The sequence below is a fragment of the Mercurialis annua genome, linkage group LG1-X, assembly GCF_937616625.2.
Source record: "Mercurialis annua linkage group LG1-X, ddMerAnnu1.2, whole genome shotgun sequence".
NCBI lineage: Eukaryota > Viridiplantae > Streptophyta > Magnoliopsida > Malpighiales > Euphorbiaceae > Mercurialis > Mercurialis annua.
This window is the reverse complement of record NC_065570.1, coordinates 59,796,207-59,813,590: the sequence shown is the minus strand read 5'-3', so window position 1 is coordinate 59,813,590 and position 17,384 is coordinate 59,796,207. Positions and strand designations below refer to the sequence as shown.

Below are 17,384 nucleotides of genomic sequence, written 5' to 3'. Positions count from 1 at the left end.
AATTATATTTTCAGTTCCTGTCAATCAAAAGGAGTTCATACGGGTCTTCTGCCAGCTAATGAATAATGTTTCCATCATGTAATTACGTTTTTCAATACAGTCAAACACAAGTTGTTGGAAAGGCTCCAAGGGAGAAGGAAAATCTCCACTCATTTCACTCATTCAGTACCTACAACGAAATGCCATCAACGCAAGGTGAACTAACGATCAGCAGAAAGGAAGGAGGAGGCCTGTACATGCGCACTCGGTCATCTCTTTTTTCCGTTAATTCATTCTAGGCTTAATACATCATTTGACCCCTAAACTATACACTTTTATTCTCTGAGACTCTTAAACTAATTTGATATTCTATTGGACCTCTTAACATTATTTTTTTGTTCTATTTAACCCGTCAATTGTAATTTTTTTGTCGATCTGACCTTTTTCATCCAACGTGGCAAAAACGCGTGTTTTCAAACGTGTTGAAGCGCGTGAAGGATAATTAAAATGCATAACTTGTTCGATTGAACCCCCGAACTACACTATTTTGTTCTATTTGACCCCTGAACTTATTTTATTTTCCTATCGCACCTTCAAATTTTTAATTTTTACCCATTAACCTTCTCAAAAATACAATTATTTAACTTTTATCCATTTAATCTTCTAGAAAAATAAAAAAATATTGAATTTTAGTCAAATAATTATAAAAATTTTAATTATTTGACAATTATAAAAATTTTAATACACCAGCTTTTAATTTTTTACAATTTCAAACTTTTCAAATCAATTCTGAATTTTTAAAATTTATGTTAAAATTGGAAAACACGCTAAATTTTATGACTTTTAAAGCCTTAAATGATTTTTTCAAATAATATGTAAAGTACATCATTTTTTATTTTAAATTAAAAAAAGTATTTAGACTTAATATATTTTTTGACCTCTAACCTTACCTTTTTATTTCCTATGACCTCTAAACTATTTTAGTGTTCCATTGGACTTCTTAACTACTTTTTTTATTCTATTTAACCCCATGTCAGCAAAGCCATGTCAGCAATTTTATCCACGTCATCGCGCGTGGTGTGCACATTCCGAATGAGGGGTTAAATAGAACAAAAAAAAGAGTTAAGAGGTCCAAAAAAATACGAAATTAGTTTAGAGGTCGCAGAGAATAAAATGGTATAGTTTAGGGGTCAAATGATGTATTAAGCCATTCATTCTACGTAAGATTTGACATGAATATCATGTGTCTGTCACATGACATTCAATCTCTTCTTAAACAACAAAAAAATGTTTAGTGATTTGTTTTCAAAATAAAAAAAGATGTGCTATGGAAATATCTAAAATTGTCACGTCGGTTATTTTGAAGGAAACACAAATTATAGACATTTAAAAATGATATAATCAAAAAGATATACATATTTTATTAATTAATCAGTGTATACCATAAAAAAATGGACAACTCTTGTATTTCAGAGGCACTATATTATTCAAAGTTGTGGGTTAACAAAATATATCTTATTATTAGAAAACTATAATTCGAAAATATTCTACTTATAAATTCATATTTAAAGTATATTGAGTAAGGGAAAGAAATTTGAGAATGTAAATGGCAAAATGTCCTAAAAACATACACCTTTTAATCCCTTTTTAACTACACTCTAACCTTATAAAATCGCCATTTTTACCCAAATCTGCACATTTGACTTTCAATTGGAAACTAAAATATTAAATTGACATCTTTTTCATGCGAAAAATGTCCGACTAAATCATTCATAATTAGCATATACTCTAAATAGGCTTTTAATGTTATTAATGGTACTAAAAAGCCCTTTTCCCCTCAAATTCAAAAAATAAAAATATAATAATAATGTTATTATTTAATATAAATTAATTATCAGTAATAGGTATGATCGAAAAGAAAAAATGCCCTATTAAAAAACAACGTCGTTTTACTAAACAAAATCCCAAAAATACGTCGTTAGAGTTGGATTCGTCTGATCGGGTTTGTCTCAGACGAAGCCAGACGCCATTTATGTTCATCTCAGACGAATGCTCAAATTTGCCTTTCTCAAGATGAACCCGATCGGATATGGGTTAGACTTGAGGAAGACGAACTAATTCAGTTCGTCTTCCTCTAGACGAACCTAGGTCGAGTTCGTCTTGAGGAAGACAAACAACCTCGGATCTGTTCGTACGGGGGAGACGACGGGTTGGAAGGAAGCTTTATTTGAAATTAGTTTTAGATTTAAAATGTGAAGGACTAATTTTAAGTTTTTCCGAGTGAAAATACTATATTGTCATTTAGTTTTATTGAATGATTGTATCCCTTGAATAAAAAATCTGTCATAAATTAAAAATTATTGGTCAATTTGAAAGTCAAAGGTGCAATTTAGATAAAATTAGCGATTTTATAAAATCAAGGTGTAATTTAAAAGGAGCTTTGATTTTTTGGTAATTTGATATGTTATCAAATTTTATTTCTACTGGATAGAAGTATATGTACAAACATGTAACTATTTATAGGTTAGAATTTTAATATACAAACACTGTTATTTTAAGTTTTATATAACTAATGATTTGATATAAGTGAAACTCTATATGGCTGCTTTTAAGATGTAAGTAATTATTCATCAAAAAAAAGATGTAAGTAATTGTTGAATTTTGTTTTTTTTTTAACGGAAGATATTAGATACTTCATTAATGGGAAACGACTTTACAAAAGTCTCGAGTTTAACCACGCTAATTGTGCTAGCGGGTCATTACAGAAATCGATATCTCTAAGAGCTTTTTTGGCCACTCGGTGTGCCACCCAATTACAATTGCGTTTTACAAAGGAAAAGGAAAAGGCTCTCAGTCTAGCACAGAGGTCCCTACAATCCTGGAGAATGACATCCACATTAACATCCACTGTGCAGCCATCTCTCATCGCATCAATTATCTCCTTCGCATCTCCTTCGAAAACAGGGTCTGGGAGCTTCAATTGCAACGCAAGCGCAATGGCTTCTCTGAGGGCGGTAGCTTCTACAACTGCTGGTGACAAGGCGTGTACAATCCGGCAAGCACTCGAGGAAATGACTCTTCCAGTATGATCTCTTGCTACACATGCCCCTGCTCCAGTCCTAGATTGGGGTATGAAAGCCCCATCGAAATTAATTTTGGTAGCATTTAACTGTGGAGGCCTCCATAGGGCTGGATCTGAGCTTGGAGGTTGTCTCGAGTTAACCGGATTAAAACTGTCCTCCCTTTCTACTGCCTCCACATACTCCTGATAAAGGGTCTCAGCCATTGCAAGCACCGCCGGCGGATCAGTGTCTTCCTCCTTGAAGATAAGTGAATTCCTAGTCAACCAAGACGCCCAAAGAACCCACGCTGCCTTTGCCATAAGGGCTTTGCCATTATCCAAGTTCACAAGCTGTTTACAGATGCTGACCCAACAATCAACCACACTCCCTTCCTCAGGGATCAAAATTCCGAGGGTACTTCCCCATCCCATCCAGATGACCTCCACAAATGGACAGTGGAAAAAGAGATGGGCAGTAGTCTCCATTTTATTACACCTTGAACATAGGCCAGCTCTATCCCGGCATCTAGATCGAATATTATCATTTGTTGCCAAACCATTGTTGAGTACTTTCCATAGGAAGCATCTAACCTTAGGAGGTAACTTAATCTGCCAGAAACCTTTCCAGTTGAAGTCACCTATGGGACTCGAATTCCTTGCTCTTTCTGAAGTCCCTCCTATAGCGAGATGGTAGGCCGACTTGACAGAGAATAGACCATTCCGGGTGTGGTGCCAAATCCACCTATCTTCCTGCCCCGTCCTACTAATGGGAAGCGTCAAGATTGCTTCTGCTTCGGTCGTAGAAAAAAGTGAGCGAACTAAAGGCTCATTCCACCCTTGGTTATTACTTACCATAAGATCACGAGGTCGGTGGATCCCAGGAGGTAGTACCGTATGAGGAATGACTCTAAAAGGCGGTTGTATGGGTAACCAAGGATCTTCCGAGATGAATAAGCTTGTACCTGACCGGACCTGCCACCGGACCCCATCTAAGAGCAGAGTCCTCCCTTTTAAGATACTTTTCCATGCCCATGAGGCATTCGAGTGCTGCTGGGCATCTAGGAAGGAGCAATGGGGGTAGTATTTCCCCTTTAACACTCTGGCCACAAGAGATTCAGGTTTATCAATTAGTCGCCACCCCTGTTTTGCAAGTAAGGCCCTATTAAACTGTTCTAAGTCCCGAAATCCTAAGCCTCCCACTTCCTTTGCTTGACACATTCGCTTCCAAGACACCCAATGCATCCTTCTTTCGCTGCCTCGTTGCCCCCACCAGAAATTAGAGATTATCTTATTGATCTCTTTATGCAACCCTTTCGGAAGTAAGAAGCACGCCATAGTGTACACGGGAATGGCAGTGGCGATGCTTTTAATGAGCACTTCTCTTCCCCCTTGAGACAGCAAGGACCCTTTCCAAGATGCCACCTTATGCCGAATCTTCCCTACTATCTCTTTGAAAGTAGCCATTTTAGACTTAGAGACCACCGCTGGCAGTCCTAGGTAGTTGTCTTGGCCACCCACGTTAATCACATGAAGAACATTTGCGAGGTGGGTTCGTAGTTGAGGAGGAGTGTTCCTGCTGAACAGTAGCGTGGATTTACTCAGATTAGTAACTTGGCCGGAGGCCTTGCCATAAACCTGTAGGATGTTGTTGACACAAGCAGCTTGTATGTCATTTGCTTGGAAAAAGAGTAACGCGTCATCAGCGAATAGGAGGTGCGACACACTAGGACTTCTCATCGACAGCTTCACCCCTTCAATCAGGCCATTTGTCTCCGCTTGCGATATTAAGGATGAAAAACTTTCGGAGCAAATGAGGAACAAGAAGGGAGAGAGCAGGTCCCCTTGACGTAAACCTCGCGAAGGTTTTATAAACCCGTAGGAGGAACCATTCAAGTTAATGGAGTATGTAACCGAGGTGATGCATTCCATAACCCATCGAATCCACAAGTGATGAAAACCCATCTTCCGAAGGATCCGTTTTAAAAAAACCCATTCAACCCGCTCATATGCCTTACTCATGTCCAGTTTTAAGGCTAATTCAAATCTAGACAGCCCTTTGCGTGTCTTTAAATGGTGGGTAAGCTCATGGGCCACAAGAATATTGTCGGAAATGTTCCTACCTTTCACAAACGCACTTTGATGCTCACTAATTAAACGGGGCATGAACTTTTGGAGCCGGTTTGTAAGAATTTTCGAAATAATCTTATAGAAAACGGGGCACAAGCTAATAGGGCGTAAGTCTGACATAGATGCAGGATTATTCACCTTTGGGATAAGCGTGATGGTTGTGTGATTCAAGCTCCGAGGCAGCCCCTCCCCTTCGAAGAAACTCTTCACTCCTGAGCACACATCCTGTGAAACGGTATTCTAGTTTGCTTGGTAGAACAAACCTGTTAGACCATCCTGGCCAGGAGCCTTATTTGCCTCAATACCAAAGACCGCCTTCTTTATCTCCGCATCAGAGATTGGCCTTACTAGACTCTGATTCATTCGTGGATCAACCCGATTGTGGATACCCGAGAGCGCTTCCCTGAATCCAGATGGGTTAGAGGAGGTATAAATGCTTGAGAAGTGGTCCACTGCAATTTGTCCAATCTGCTCTTGTTCGCCACGCCAATTTCCCCGGCTGTCTTTAAGTTGGTTGATTTGATTCCTTCTCCGACGTTGTACCACCGTGGCATGGAAATAAGCCGTATTTTTATCACCCCACCGAAGCCAGTTAACCCTAGCCTTCTGTTGCCAGTAGATCTCTTCTCTGGTTACTTCCATAGCAAGATTTGTCTCCACCCTTTTGATCTCAAGGGCATTCTGCTGAAAACCCTGCTGGTGCAAGTTTACTAGCTCCTGTTGCAGCTCCTTGATGTTTCTATTTGCGTTATTCTGTTTTGCCCGAGACCACGCAAACAACCCTTGCCTACACATCTTTAGCTTGGATTGAACTTCTCCCAAACCAACCCTCTCAGTTCTGTTTAAATGGCCCATCGCTCCCACATTAGTCTCCCACGAGTTCTTAATTATCATGTTAGCTTCATCACTGGTAACCCATCTTCTGTCGTAGGTAAACTTTTTCTTGCCTTTGATAACCCGTGGGCTGGAATCTAGTAGAAGGGGCCTATGATCGGAGCCCATTTCCTGCAAGTGAGTAACCTTACCCCTAGGGTAGCGGTTCAGCCATTCGACAGAGCTAAGAACACGGTCCAAACGCATCTGAATGTTACTTGGACCTCCCCTCCTATTATTCCAAGTAAAAGGTTGGCCTTCAAAACCCAAATCTAGGAGCTGAGACTCTAGAAGGAACTTATTGAGCTCCTCCGCCCTACTAGAATTGAAAACAGTGCCTCCTTGCTTCTCAGCACCACTCAACACACAATTAAAATCTCCACCCATCACCACACAGCCATCTAAATGATTAACATATTCCTCTAAGAAATTAAGTTGAGAAACATGGTCCACATAAGAAACTGACAAATAGATTCCAATAATGTGCCACACAACATTGTCATCAAGATTAACAACAGTACAATGTAAATAAAATTCACTCCGACTAACAATACTAACATTACAAGTAGACACCCAAGCTATAGCTAGACCGCCAGAGGTCCCATGCGACTCTACAAACTCGAAATTACGTAACCCACACTTGCGTAAAAACTTTTGGACATTTTCCGCTTTGTTTTTCGTTTCTGATAGAAAAACCACTTCCGGGGACGAAGACTTATGGATACCCTTAAGGTTATGGGCTGTCAGGGGACTCCCCACCCCTTGACAGTTCCAGAAAAGAGTCTTCATATATCGGATTGGGGCCCAGTATGGTTGGCGCCCTCCACCTCTTTGGATTCGTGGGTAACACACACCCTCTTAGCCGAGTGTGTTTCAGCTTCCGGTCCTTCCCTCTTCCCTGGGACCCTAAGTCCAGAAGGCTGACCTGCATCATCTCTTGGAACAGCAGCTAGTGTCCCCTCTATAGTACCTCCAGTAATGGCATGTTCATGTCGAGCCCTAGACTTCCATTTTCTTATCCCCAGCACCTGGTTATCACTGAGAAAAGGAGCGAGGTTGAAAAGCACCGGGGCCTCAGTGGCAGTGGTCAGTGGGAGGTTAAGGTCGGGGTGGAGCGGTGGTGCAACATTCAGATCATTGATGATCTTCTTAGGAGGTTTCCCAGGTTTCTTTAGATTTTTTCCCGTAGGGCTTGGTGTAGCTGAATCTGGGAGAGGGGTTAAATGGCACCCAGGTGCCTGTCCCACAAGATCATCTTGGGTAGTAATTTTGTTAGAAAATGGGGGGACTGGGTTTGGCAAGGGAATGACAAAGTGTAGCAAGCCCAGCTCCTCCAAAACACGTGTGCTGCATTGAATCCCAGTGACCCCTGATGGGTTAAGATTAACACTTGGGTTCGGGCCCATCAGGATAGGGTCAAGCTTAATCTTCCTGTATGTCTGTGGGCTTTTGTAAGTGGGCCGCACCCGTTTGCTGTGCTCCTCCCATTCGCAGGCTTTAAGAATATCTGGGTGATGTGTATTACCCAGAGGCATTGTGTTAACAGACCCCATGGCTTTGGCGTCCCCACCTATTTCCAACGTCTTTGATCCTCCCTCAGCAGTAGCTGATCGCTGCACCACATATTCTGACCCGCCCAAAAACTTTAAAAAGTCCCTTTCTTGTCCAGATTGACCCCTAACCTCGTATTTGACAAAGGATTCTCTTATCCTATCCTCTGAACCTTGTACTGCAGCTTTTCCATCTGACAGGTCGGCATTAGGCATTCTCCTCTCAACCCACTGGTTAAAGACCTGTTTCCCTTTGTCTTTCCTTAAAGGACCAACACGTGGCACTCCATCTTCCCCGGAAGTATCTTGTCCCATCATCAAGCTGTGTGGCTCACATTCCGGCCGGTTGGCTATTACCAACGCATCCCCCTGTGCAGTACCCATCACCGTGTCTTCCTCAGCTGGTCTTCTGGTACCGTCTAAACTCAGACAGGGCCCCATAATTGTGCTCTCCTGTTTCGGTAATCGTTTTGCCTGCCTGGTATACCCAACTCTCATCCATGGCCCAAAGCCTTCACCTTCAACCATTATCCTGGCCGGTTCAGCAGACTTGCAAGCATACGTAAAATGGTCCATCAAACCACAATTACCACAAATGTCCGGAAACCTCTCATATTGCAGCTGGATCCACTTTGTTTGTCCTTCCTTGAGCGGTGTGAAAAAACCCAAGGGGAAGGGTTTTTCCATATCTACGAGCACTTGGAGGCGCATCACCCCTTGATGGGATTGTTTCTGGGTTCCTGTATTACCCACAGATAACAGCATAGCAAACATTTTCCCAACCCTAGCTGCATTTTGGATATTAATCTGGTTCGGAGGAAGTCCCACTGCATGGACCCAAAAAGGGCAGAGGTTAAAAGCTAGTTCATCAATCGTAATATCACCCGGCCACTTTTGGAGAACCAGCAGGTTGTTGGAGACACACCAGGGTCTGCCCTTCCAGACCCTTTCAAAATCCTCTTCATTGCTGAAACCGAAAACAAAGCACCCCGACTCCTTGGTGATAGTTATTGTTGATCTCAGCCTCCAAGACCTGGGTAGGATTTCTTGTAGTACGTAAGGATTGAAGGTTTTGGTACCTTTGAATCTTCCAGCAAGGACCAGTCTCTTGCCCTCGTCTTCCTCCACCATCTGAATCGTAGGGCCCGAGACATTAAGATTAGCAGTGCGCGAAGTAATCTCATTAATAGTGGTGTGGGGTACCTGGGACATCAAATCTGAGTTGTTCGCCATAAATGCTAACAAGGGGTTGGGAAAGGAAGAGAAAGAAGTAGAGTAAATGCTGTGGGGTGGGTGAAGCAGGTAGAAACAAAACTGGAGAAAGGGGGTGTATAAATAACGATAGAAAACTGTGTAAAAGTAGACAGAAGATAGAAGGATAAGTGCTGATGGGACATCGCTACCAGTAAACACGCAAGATGATTGACGGTTTGGACTAGTCTTGGTTAGGGTCTCCCGGAGGGAGCAGGGATGAACCCTGAGATTTTGAGAGAGTTCTCTCATTTTTTCCTGAATGCCCAAATATAGAACTCGATAAATTTTATGTTAACCTTGGAGAGGAAAGCATCGGGTTGATCAATCTTGTAAAGAAGTCCAATGACAGCAAACTTGCCGAAGAAAGTACTCAGTGCTGAATTTTGTTAAATTATTGTATTTTTACGTGATTAATTTTTTATTTTTTTTATTTTGTTTATTATTCTTATGCAAAGTTTATTCGATAAAATTCTTTTGTTTTTCTTTTTGTAAATTGTAAATTTGTTATTGTTTAAACGTCCTGTTGCGCTAGTAGACTTTACAACACAGTGAGAAAAGTGAGAATGAATGTTGGTTTAGGAGACGGCCGCCCACTTCATAGTTCCGTCCATGGGTACACGGATTAACGAGTCACCATAGAAGCAAGCAAGCTTGATATGGAAGACTGTGTAAAGGACTGGGCTTGATTTTCGACATCTCTGATTAATGTGACCTGCAAATTTCGGCCCACTCTAACTTTGGTTACCATATACCTAATGAAAGAACAATCTACTACTTATTTGACCATGTTTGGTTCATGAAATAAGTCTGTAAGAGAATAGCTATTCCGTATTAAATAGTTATTCCTCACTTTACCTCATGAAATAGCAACTCCATGAAATTGTTATTTCATGATTTTATAAAATAACTACCCCTCTTCTCTCTTTTTTTCTCTGAAAAAACCCTAGCCGTTCATAACTCTTTTTCAATTCTTCTTCGGCTGCGTCAATGGTTTAGATATGCCGTTGACGGCAGCTATCTTTTCTTTTATGTTATTTTAATTTCATATAATATAATAAGTAGTCAAAGTTTTTTCATTTTTTTCTTGATGGATTAACATTTATTGACGAAGCGCAAATTCAATTCAAAATTTCATAAATCAAGAATCGAAGATAGATTAGAGATCTTTCAACAATAAAGATGAAATTGTTTATCGGCTATAGTAGTTTTTTTATTGTATTTTATTTTAAAAAATTTATTTTGTCCTTTCTATACGAAGGGTTTGTTGTCCTTTATACGTGAAAGGTTGTTGTCCTTTTTTTTAAAGAGTTTTCGTGTATTGGTTGAATCTGATTTCACGGCTGTTTGATTTTATAAATCAGTTTGCGGGTGATGGTGAAAATTGAGCGAAGATGGCACTTTATTGGTGAAACAGTTACATAATTTATTTTTTATTTTCGTAAGTAGATCTGCGAATCAGGCAGCATGTTGTCTGTTCCATATCAAGTCATCGGGTTTAGTTTTTGAATTTTTCCGAATTTACAAATATAACCGTTTCATATTCGATAAATGAAATTTTGATGAATTCTAAAAAAAATTCCTCTTAAAAAATAAAAAATATTTATTTCATTTTTTATAGAATAACTATTTTATTTTATGCTATTTCATTCTATGAACTAAACAATTGTCAAAATGGTGTCGTAAATATTTCAAACTGACTCAAATTAATAAAAAAAAGGTGCTTAAAGAAATTGATGATAGATTAGTAGTACATATTATGCTACTACATGCATTAATTACTATATTTGACCTTTTCTAAAAACAAAATTACTATATTTGACCTCTAAAAAATCAAAGGTTTTATATGTATCAACCCTTGGCATAAGATATCATAAATGGAAGAAATCCAAATATTTAATTTGGACGAAATGTGTATATCTGTAACGCCGTGAAGAAGGGTTTTAGTATTATTATAAAGAATAGAATTGCCAAAAAAGTTAATCCTTGCTAGTATTTTGATATAACATATTATTAAAAATCCAAATAATACTAAGCGCTTTAGAATTTTTCTACAAAGAATATTTAAACTCCTAATCTCAAATTTGGTTCAACCTAACCTTTAAATTTATACACAAATGATGCGCATGAATATTTTATTTTAGAAATGTAATGAAACATAAAGGTAAAAAGTATTGATATATCCTCAAATTTTACTCAACATTAATTTAGACTAATAAATTTAAATTCGATATTGATTTTTTAAAGACAGTGCAAATTTGCCATTCATACCAACTTTGTTAATATTTATGGTATTATAAGGATTTATCCACATTACTCTATATAAATTGAAGTATTGGTTTACATCCAAATTTAAATTTAAAAATATACAAATTTTTAGGAACAAATTTTAAGAATATCAGTACTTTTAAACCAGTAAAAAGTTCTAATTTTTTTTTAATAAATTACAAATAAAGAATCATCTTTTTAATATTAATTTAATCGGAGGCAAAGTAAATTTAAATATTAGGATAAAAAATGTATAAATATTCAGCAACATAAAAAGCATATATAACAAGCTTGGACAATTAACTTTGTTTTCTAGCTCGATTCAAAATCCGTATCTCCGTTTTTAAAAGTATGATTGAGCTTTTATTGTTACTAGTGTCGCTTTACGTGTTTCACACGTGGCTCGTAGTATGATTCGTCAAATTATCAAACTATATTTAAAATAGTAGTTAATTAGCAATAATTTATTTTATTTAATATTTTAAATAATTTATTAATAGTTTAACATTAATTTAAATAAAAAATATTAAATAATAATTAAAATAGTAATTAGAGTAGTTTATCTTATTTAAAATTACATATGATTAAAAAATAATTAAAAAATATTTTAAGTAGTCTATTTTAGTCAGTACTATAAACAATTATCTTAATATAATAGTTTATTTTAATTAGTACTCTAATTTTAATAGTTATCTTAGCATAATAGTTTATTTTAGTTAATATTCTAACTCTAATATTATTTTAATAGTTTTTAATTAATAATTATATTAATTTTATAAAGTAAAAAGGACATTAATATAAATGTGCCATGTGGAAAAATTGATAATAAAAAAATTAAATAATAAAAAAAAAAATTCTAACACAAATACTCATTGTCTTGTAGTAAATGTAGCATGGCAGAGACTCAATTATATATTGTGGTTGACCTCAAAGTCATAATAGCAATGACTTTTGTCATCTCATAAACGCGTACCACTAAAAAATTCCAATACCTTACCTTAGTAAGTCCTAACGAATCCATCAATCATTTCCTGAAATTAAATTAACTGTACCCATGATTGGCTGCAACAAATTATATGCCCTACTATTATTATTTTTAACGGCAGTGATCATATATCAGTATCATCATTAACCTGATAATCAAGAATCAAGATACACTGATCAAGAACATAAAAACCAAACCATATAAAATACCAATTGATTTACAAAACGATCAGCTCGAAACCTCATCAAGAAGCTTATATCTTCTCACTTTGTTTCTAAATACTTGCTTAATGATTCCATTATTTTTATTAATCTCTTCTGATTTAGTCCTTCTAATCAGCTTTATCTCTTCTAATCTCCCATTACTAACCAGTCTTCTTCGAGTAGTTGACTGTAGTACTGGTACTGGTGATGATCTTTCAGGTGATTTTTGTTTCTTGATTGGGCTATTCATCACTTGTAACTGTAAATTACCTCTTGGTGATTGATGGGTCTTTAATAATCCTCGGGTTTTTTTCTTGTTCTGGCTGTTTTTCTTGCTGTCATCATCTTCACTGCTGTTTTTATTCGACGATGAAGAATTTTGAGATTTTTCTTTTGGGTCATTACTCAAACACCAGTTGCATACTTGGTACGATTCAGCTTTTGGGTACAGATTGCTACAGTATCTGTTCCAAGAATTACAAAAAAAAAACACATGAATTTGATAAGAACCCGGAACGGAAATTGAAGTGATTGATTGAGATTATACCTGTGTTGTGATCTGAATTGGCAAATTTTGCATTGAAAAAGCTGAGAAGAAAGGCCGGAATCTCCACACATGCAACATTCAATTAGGGTTGTCGGAGACTGAATTAACTTTGGTGGTGCTGTGATCATGTTAACGTTTGTTTTTTGTTTTGTTTCAGAGATAGAAGGAGACAGAGATGAAGGAATTTAAAGAAGAGGTGAGTGGTGGATTGGACAGATGGCCGTAATATAAATTCATTTCAACAGCTGCTATGCTTGTATTTAATTCGGGATATGAAACTTATGGTGTAGCGTGTTGGAAAAAAAATGTTTTTAATATCCTGTTTGTCCCGCAAATACTGCCTCACTCATATTTATTTGTCCTCCATATAGATTATTAAAATCTAAAAAAGTTTATTAATGGGTTACACTTCAAATAATATAAGCATTAGAGAGTAAATTATTAGATCGTGGTTTTAAATTTTTACGCAAACATTCTCTCTTTAATTAACAAATAAAAGTAACAATTTACTCCAATTAAAATATTAAATTTATTTATTTTAAAAATAAAAGATTATAATCATACTTTGAATTGGCATAACAATTTTTTCTTATAAAAACAAGAATGGTTATATTTTGGATTGGCTTAGTGTCTTAAAAAAATTCCGATCTTTCATCCTCTTTTTAATTCTACCCTGATTTTGGAAGTTTGTCAATTTTATTCTATTTTATATTTTTTTCATTTCAGTTGTACCCTGAAACATAAAATTGACCTTTATTTATTTGACAAACGTTCAAAAAAATTCTTCAAAAATGGTTAATTTAATATAAAAAAATTAATCTAATACAAAAAGGGTTAATTTAGAGAATTTTTTTGAACTTTTGCCATATGAAAAAAAAAATCAATTTTATGCTTCAGGTACAATCAAAATTAAAAAAATACAAAGTAGGGTAAAATTGACTGATTTTCAATGTTAAGATAGGACTGAAAAGGGGTAAAAGATTGGATTTTTTTAAAACATTAGGCTATTTGAATTTGGACCGAAAGAAGTATATTCCTTCTCCCTTATGAAATAATATCTCAAAACTAAATTTTTTTATAAAATTTAACTTCTAAATCAAAATTTAATATTTATACATTAGCGTGTTTATTATTTTTAAATAATAAAATGTTTAAAATAATAAAAATGACCATATTTATTATTTTAAACTAAATATAAATATTAACATCAGACATAGAATATTAAGTAAGGTTTTTTTTAATTAATGTATTACATAAAAGTATAATGTAGTTTTGTGTGGTAGATATTTGTTAGAAAAAGGGGAGGAGGAGAAAGAAACCAAGTGTACTTGCATTCCTTACCACGAAAAGTATCCTATAGTTTTTACTCAAATCATGGGATACATTATTACGTGTACATTTAACGTTGGGTTACTGATTCTAGAAGTCATTGTACTTTTCCAAAGTTGTAAAATGTTCACCGAACAATTTTTTGTTCCAAAATAATCACTGTACTTTGTGATTAATAACTTCCGGCGATCACCAAATGAAATCCGGTGGCTTTTGTCCTACGTGGCTTGCCGGAAGCTTACTCACACCTTCCTCTTTATCATGTCATTGTCGATATCACTCTTATTTTTATACATCATCATCTTCTTCCCTAATTTTTTAAATATTTTCGGAAAAAATAAAGGTGTGAGTTAGCTTCCGGCAAGCCACATAGGATAAAAGTCACCGGATTTCATTTAGTGATCGCCGGAAGTTACTAATCAAAAAGTACAGTGACCATTTTGGAACAAAAAATTGTTCGGTGACCATTTTGCAACTTTGGAAAAGTACAGTGACTCCCAGAATCAATAACCCTTTAATGTTTAAAGAAAATGTTTAATGTGTTAGAAAAAGGTCAATTCTAACTATCTTTTTTAAAAATATCAGTTATAACTGATTTTTATTTCAATCTTAATCAAATCACTCTTTTTAAAAAAAAATTAATTTATTTCAATTATAACCATTTTATAATTTACATTCGAATTTCGATTAATATTTTTCAAATGAAAAAACAAATCAGATTTGATTACGATTGAAAATTTTATAAAAAAATTAGTATTTTATAAAAATAATGAGTGGTTGGCTAAATTTGAAATGTATTTGTTTGAAATTGATTTAAATTGGTGTTTTAAAAAAAATCAGCTAAAATTAATCTCACCTGAATTTTTTTAAGACATAAGCCAAAAATATATATAACTATGAAATGGCATTGTTCGATTTTTATTAGCTTGTGTGCACAGTGCATTATTCATGCACAAATGAAGATTAATTAATCAGGACTCAATCAATTTATCATGAAATTATAAATAATAATATAATTAATTATTGATTCACTAAAAAATTCAAGCCGAGAGATGAAGTTCTAGCTATAGAATTATTTTTAATAATATTTAAGAGAAAATAAAATATAAAATCTTATATAATTTTAAAAAGTTAATTTGTAGTCTACATTTGATAAACAATTTAAAAATAAGATCTTTTTACCCTAATAAATATATAGATATACCAAATGAACTAGTCGTTTCATTGGGCAATTTGGAAGGCGAGGAATTCTAAAGTCTTCAAGGACGCTGCATGGACAGTGGAGGAAACAATTCAGCAAGCAAGGTGGTACCAAGAGGAATTCTCTATAGCAGAACAAGCGGCCTCAGACAAGGAAATTTTGGAGAATTACACGGCTGGGGTATCGGACAGAGGCACTAATGGCCAGCGAGACATAGACACTAGACTGATTACAGTCAGGTATGATGCGGGCACAAATAAATCTTTAAAGTTTGGATCGGTGGCAGGTATTGCGTTTGATGCAAATGGGAAAATTATAGGGCGCTTTTCAGAAATTTTTCGATCAATCTGGGATCCGGGAATTCTGGAGTTTCTTGCTTTAAGAGAGGTTATGATATGGTGTATCAATATGAATTGGTCGTTTGTTAGGTTTGAAGGCGACGCCAACCTGGTATCTCAGTCAATTAACTCGAATCACTGTCTCTCGGCAGTGAACTGGGGTACCTGTCAAGATATTTGGCATCTGATGTCGTACTTTCAAAAGTGTTTAGTTAGTTACATTAAGAGAGAGGAGAACCGTGAGGCTTAATCAGACTGAAATTGAGGTGGGGACTGCAGCAGTGATAGCTTATCAAGAATTCATAGCATTACCGAAGCCTTCACAGTGGTCTCCTTCATCTGGTCAGTTGTTGTCTAATACTAAATCTGCGATTTTATCACCATCAGGTACCATTACAATTCATTATGATGCTGCTACCTCTTCATTGTATCATTGTGGTTTTATTGGTGCGGTGGCTCTGAACAGCAATGGTGTTATTATTTCTCGTTTTAATGCTCAGTATCGTCACATTTGGGATCCGGGTATATTAGAATTTCTTGCGCTGCGGGAAAGTCTGAACTGGGCTCAATCATGTGGATGGAATCGGGTTTGTTTGTTGGGGGACGCTCTTCAAGTTTCACAAGCTGTAAATTCGGATATCATTACGGATTACAGATCTCGAGGAATTTGTCAAGATATTCGACGTCTCAAGGATGTATTTCTTTCTTGCTCGATTGGTTTTGTTCGTAGAGAGTTTAATATGTTAGCTCATAATTTAGCTACTTCTTTTAAACGTTTTATACTTTCTTCATATCCTGTTGTAAACTGATAATTTATTCTATATACTACAGCTGCTGTTTGATAAAAAAAAAAGAGAGGAGTCTACTAATGACCAATAAATTACACCAAATAACAAACCATATCGCCCACCTAAACAAGATCACCTGACCACATGGCCAAACAAACAACTAAACACACTCTTACAATTAACATCTGTCTCTCTTTTGGTCGCTCTCTCGAATAAAAGTTTTTGTAATCCTTCACATGTGTGCCACGTGCTTTTAGTATTTTGTCCTTTACATGTGGGATAAACAAAGTAATTAATTATATTTCAAAACATAATTAAGTTGGTTTTGTAAATTATAAAATAAATACGAATATAATCCTATTAGTTAATAAATACATTATAAATTGACTTATATAGTCATTTATTAAAAAAAAATTGAAAGATTAATAGCTAAAGTCGCATTAAAACTCTAAACAAACAACTAGTTGGAGACATATATTTTGCTAAATAGACAATTAAAATAATAGAAAGAGTATATTAATTTTATATGAATCCGTCTAATACCAATAAACTAATTGTTTTATCTAATAATTGAATACCATTGCTTAAATTAATTTTAACTCAGGGCAGTCTGAATCAACGCCTATTTTTTTACCAGCAAATGGGCAACACTCTAAATATTTGGGTAACCAAAGGTTAAGCTTTGAATTGAATAGTAATTACATACTCCTGCTGTTTTGAAATAATGGTCGCTTTAAAAGAATTTTTTTGTTTCAAAATAGTTGTCATTTTAGAGTATCAATAAAGCATTTATTGCTATTTTTCCGTATATAACCCTTATTAAACATTGAAAGCATAGAAAAATATAATAATAAATATCAACAAATTTTAAGAAGGGCTAATTT

At 35.6% G+C, this 17,384-nt stretch overlaps 1 protein-coding gene across 1 annotated transcript; it reads right to left on the bottom strand.

Annotated features, from left to right (window-relative positions):
• Nucleotides 1-12,167: 12,167 nt before the first annotated feature.
• Nucleotides 12,168-13,146, bottom strand: LOC126677188 (uncharacterized). Its single transcript, XM_050371696.2, has 2 exons — nt 12,845-13,146; nt 12,168-12,761 (listed from the first exon to the last, which is right to left on the bottom strand). The coding sequence occupies exons 1-2, from the start codon at nt 12,970-12,972 to the stop codon at nt 12,323-12,325; spliced, it is 567 nt and encodes a 188-aa protein (XP_050227653.1). The 5' UTR covers nt 12,973-13,146; the 3' UTR covers nt 12,168-12,322.
• Between the last annotated feature and the right edge of the window lie 4,238 nt (nt 13,147-17,384).

Excerpts from the sequence above, each read along its gene's own strand:
- LOC126677188 (XM_050371696.2), bottom strand. The coding sequence starts at position 12,972 with ATGATCACAGCACCACCAAAGTTAATTCAGTCTCCGACAACCCTAATT. Across the intron at positions 12,762-12,844 it reads CAATTCAGATCACAACACAG|ATACTGTAGCAATCTGTACC; the intron begins GTATAATCTCAA and ends TTCTTGGAACAG.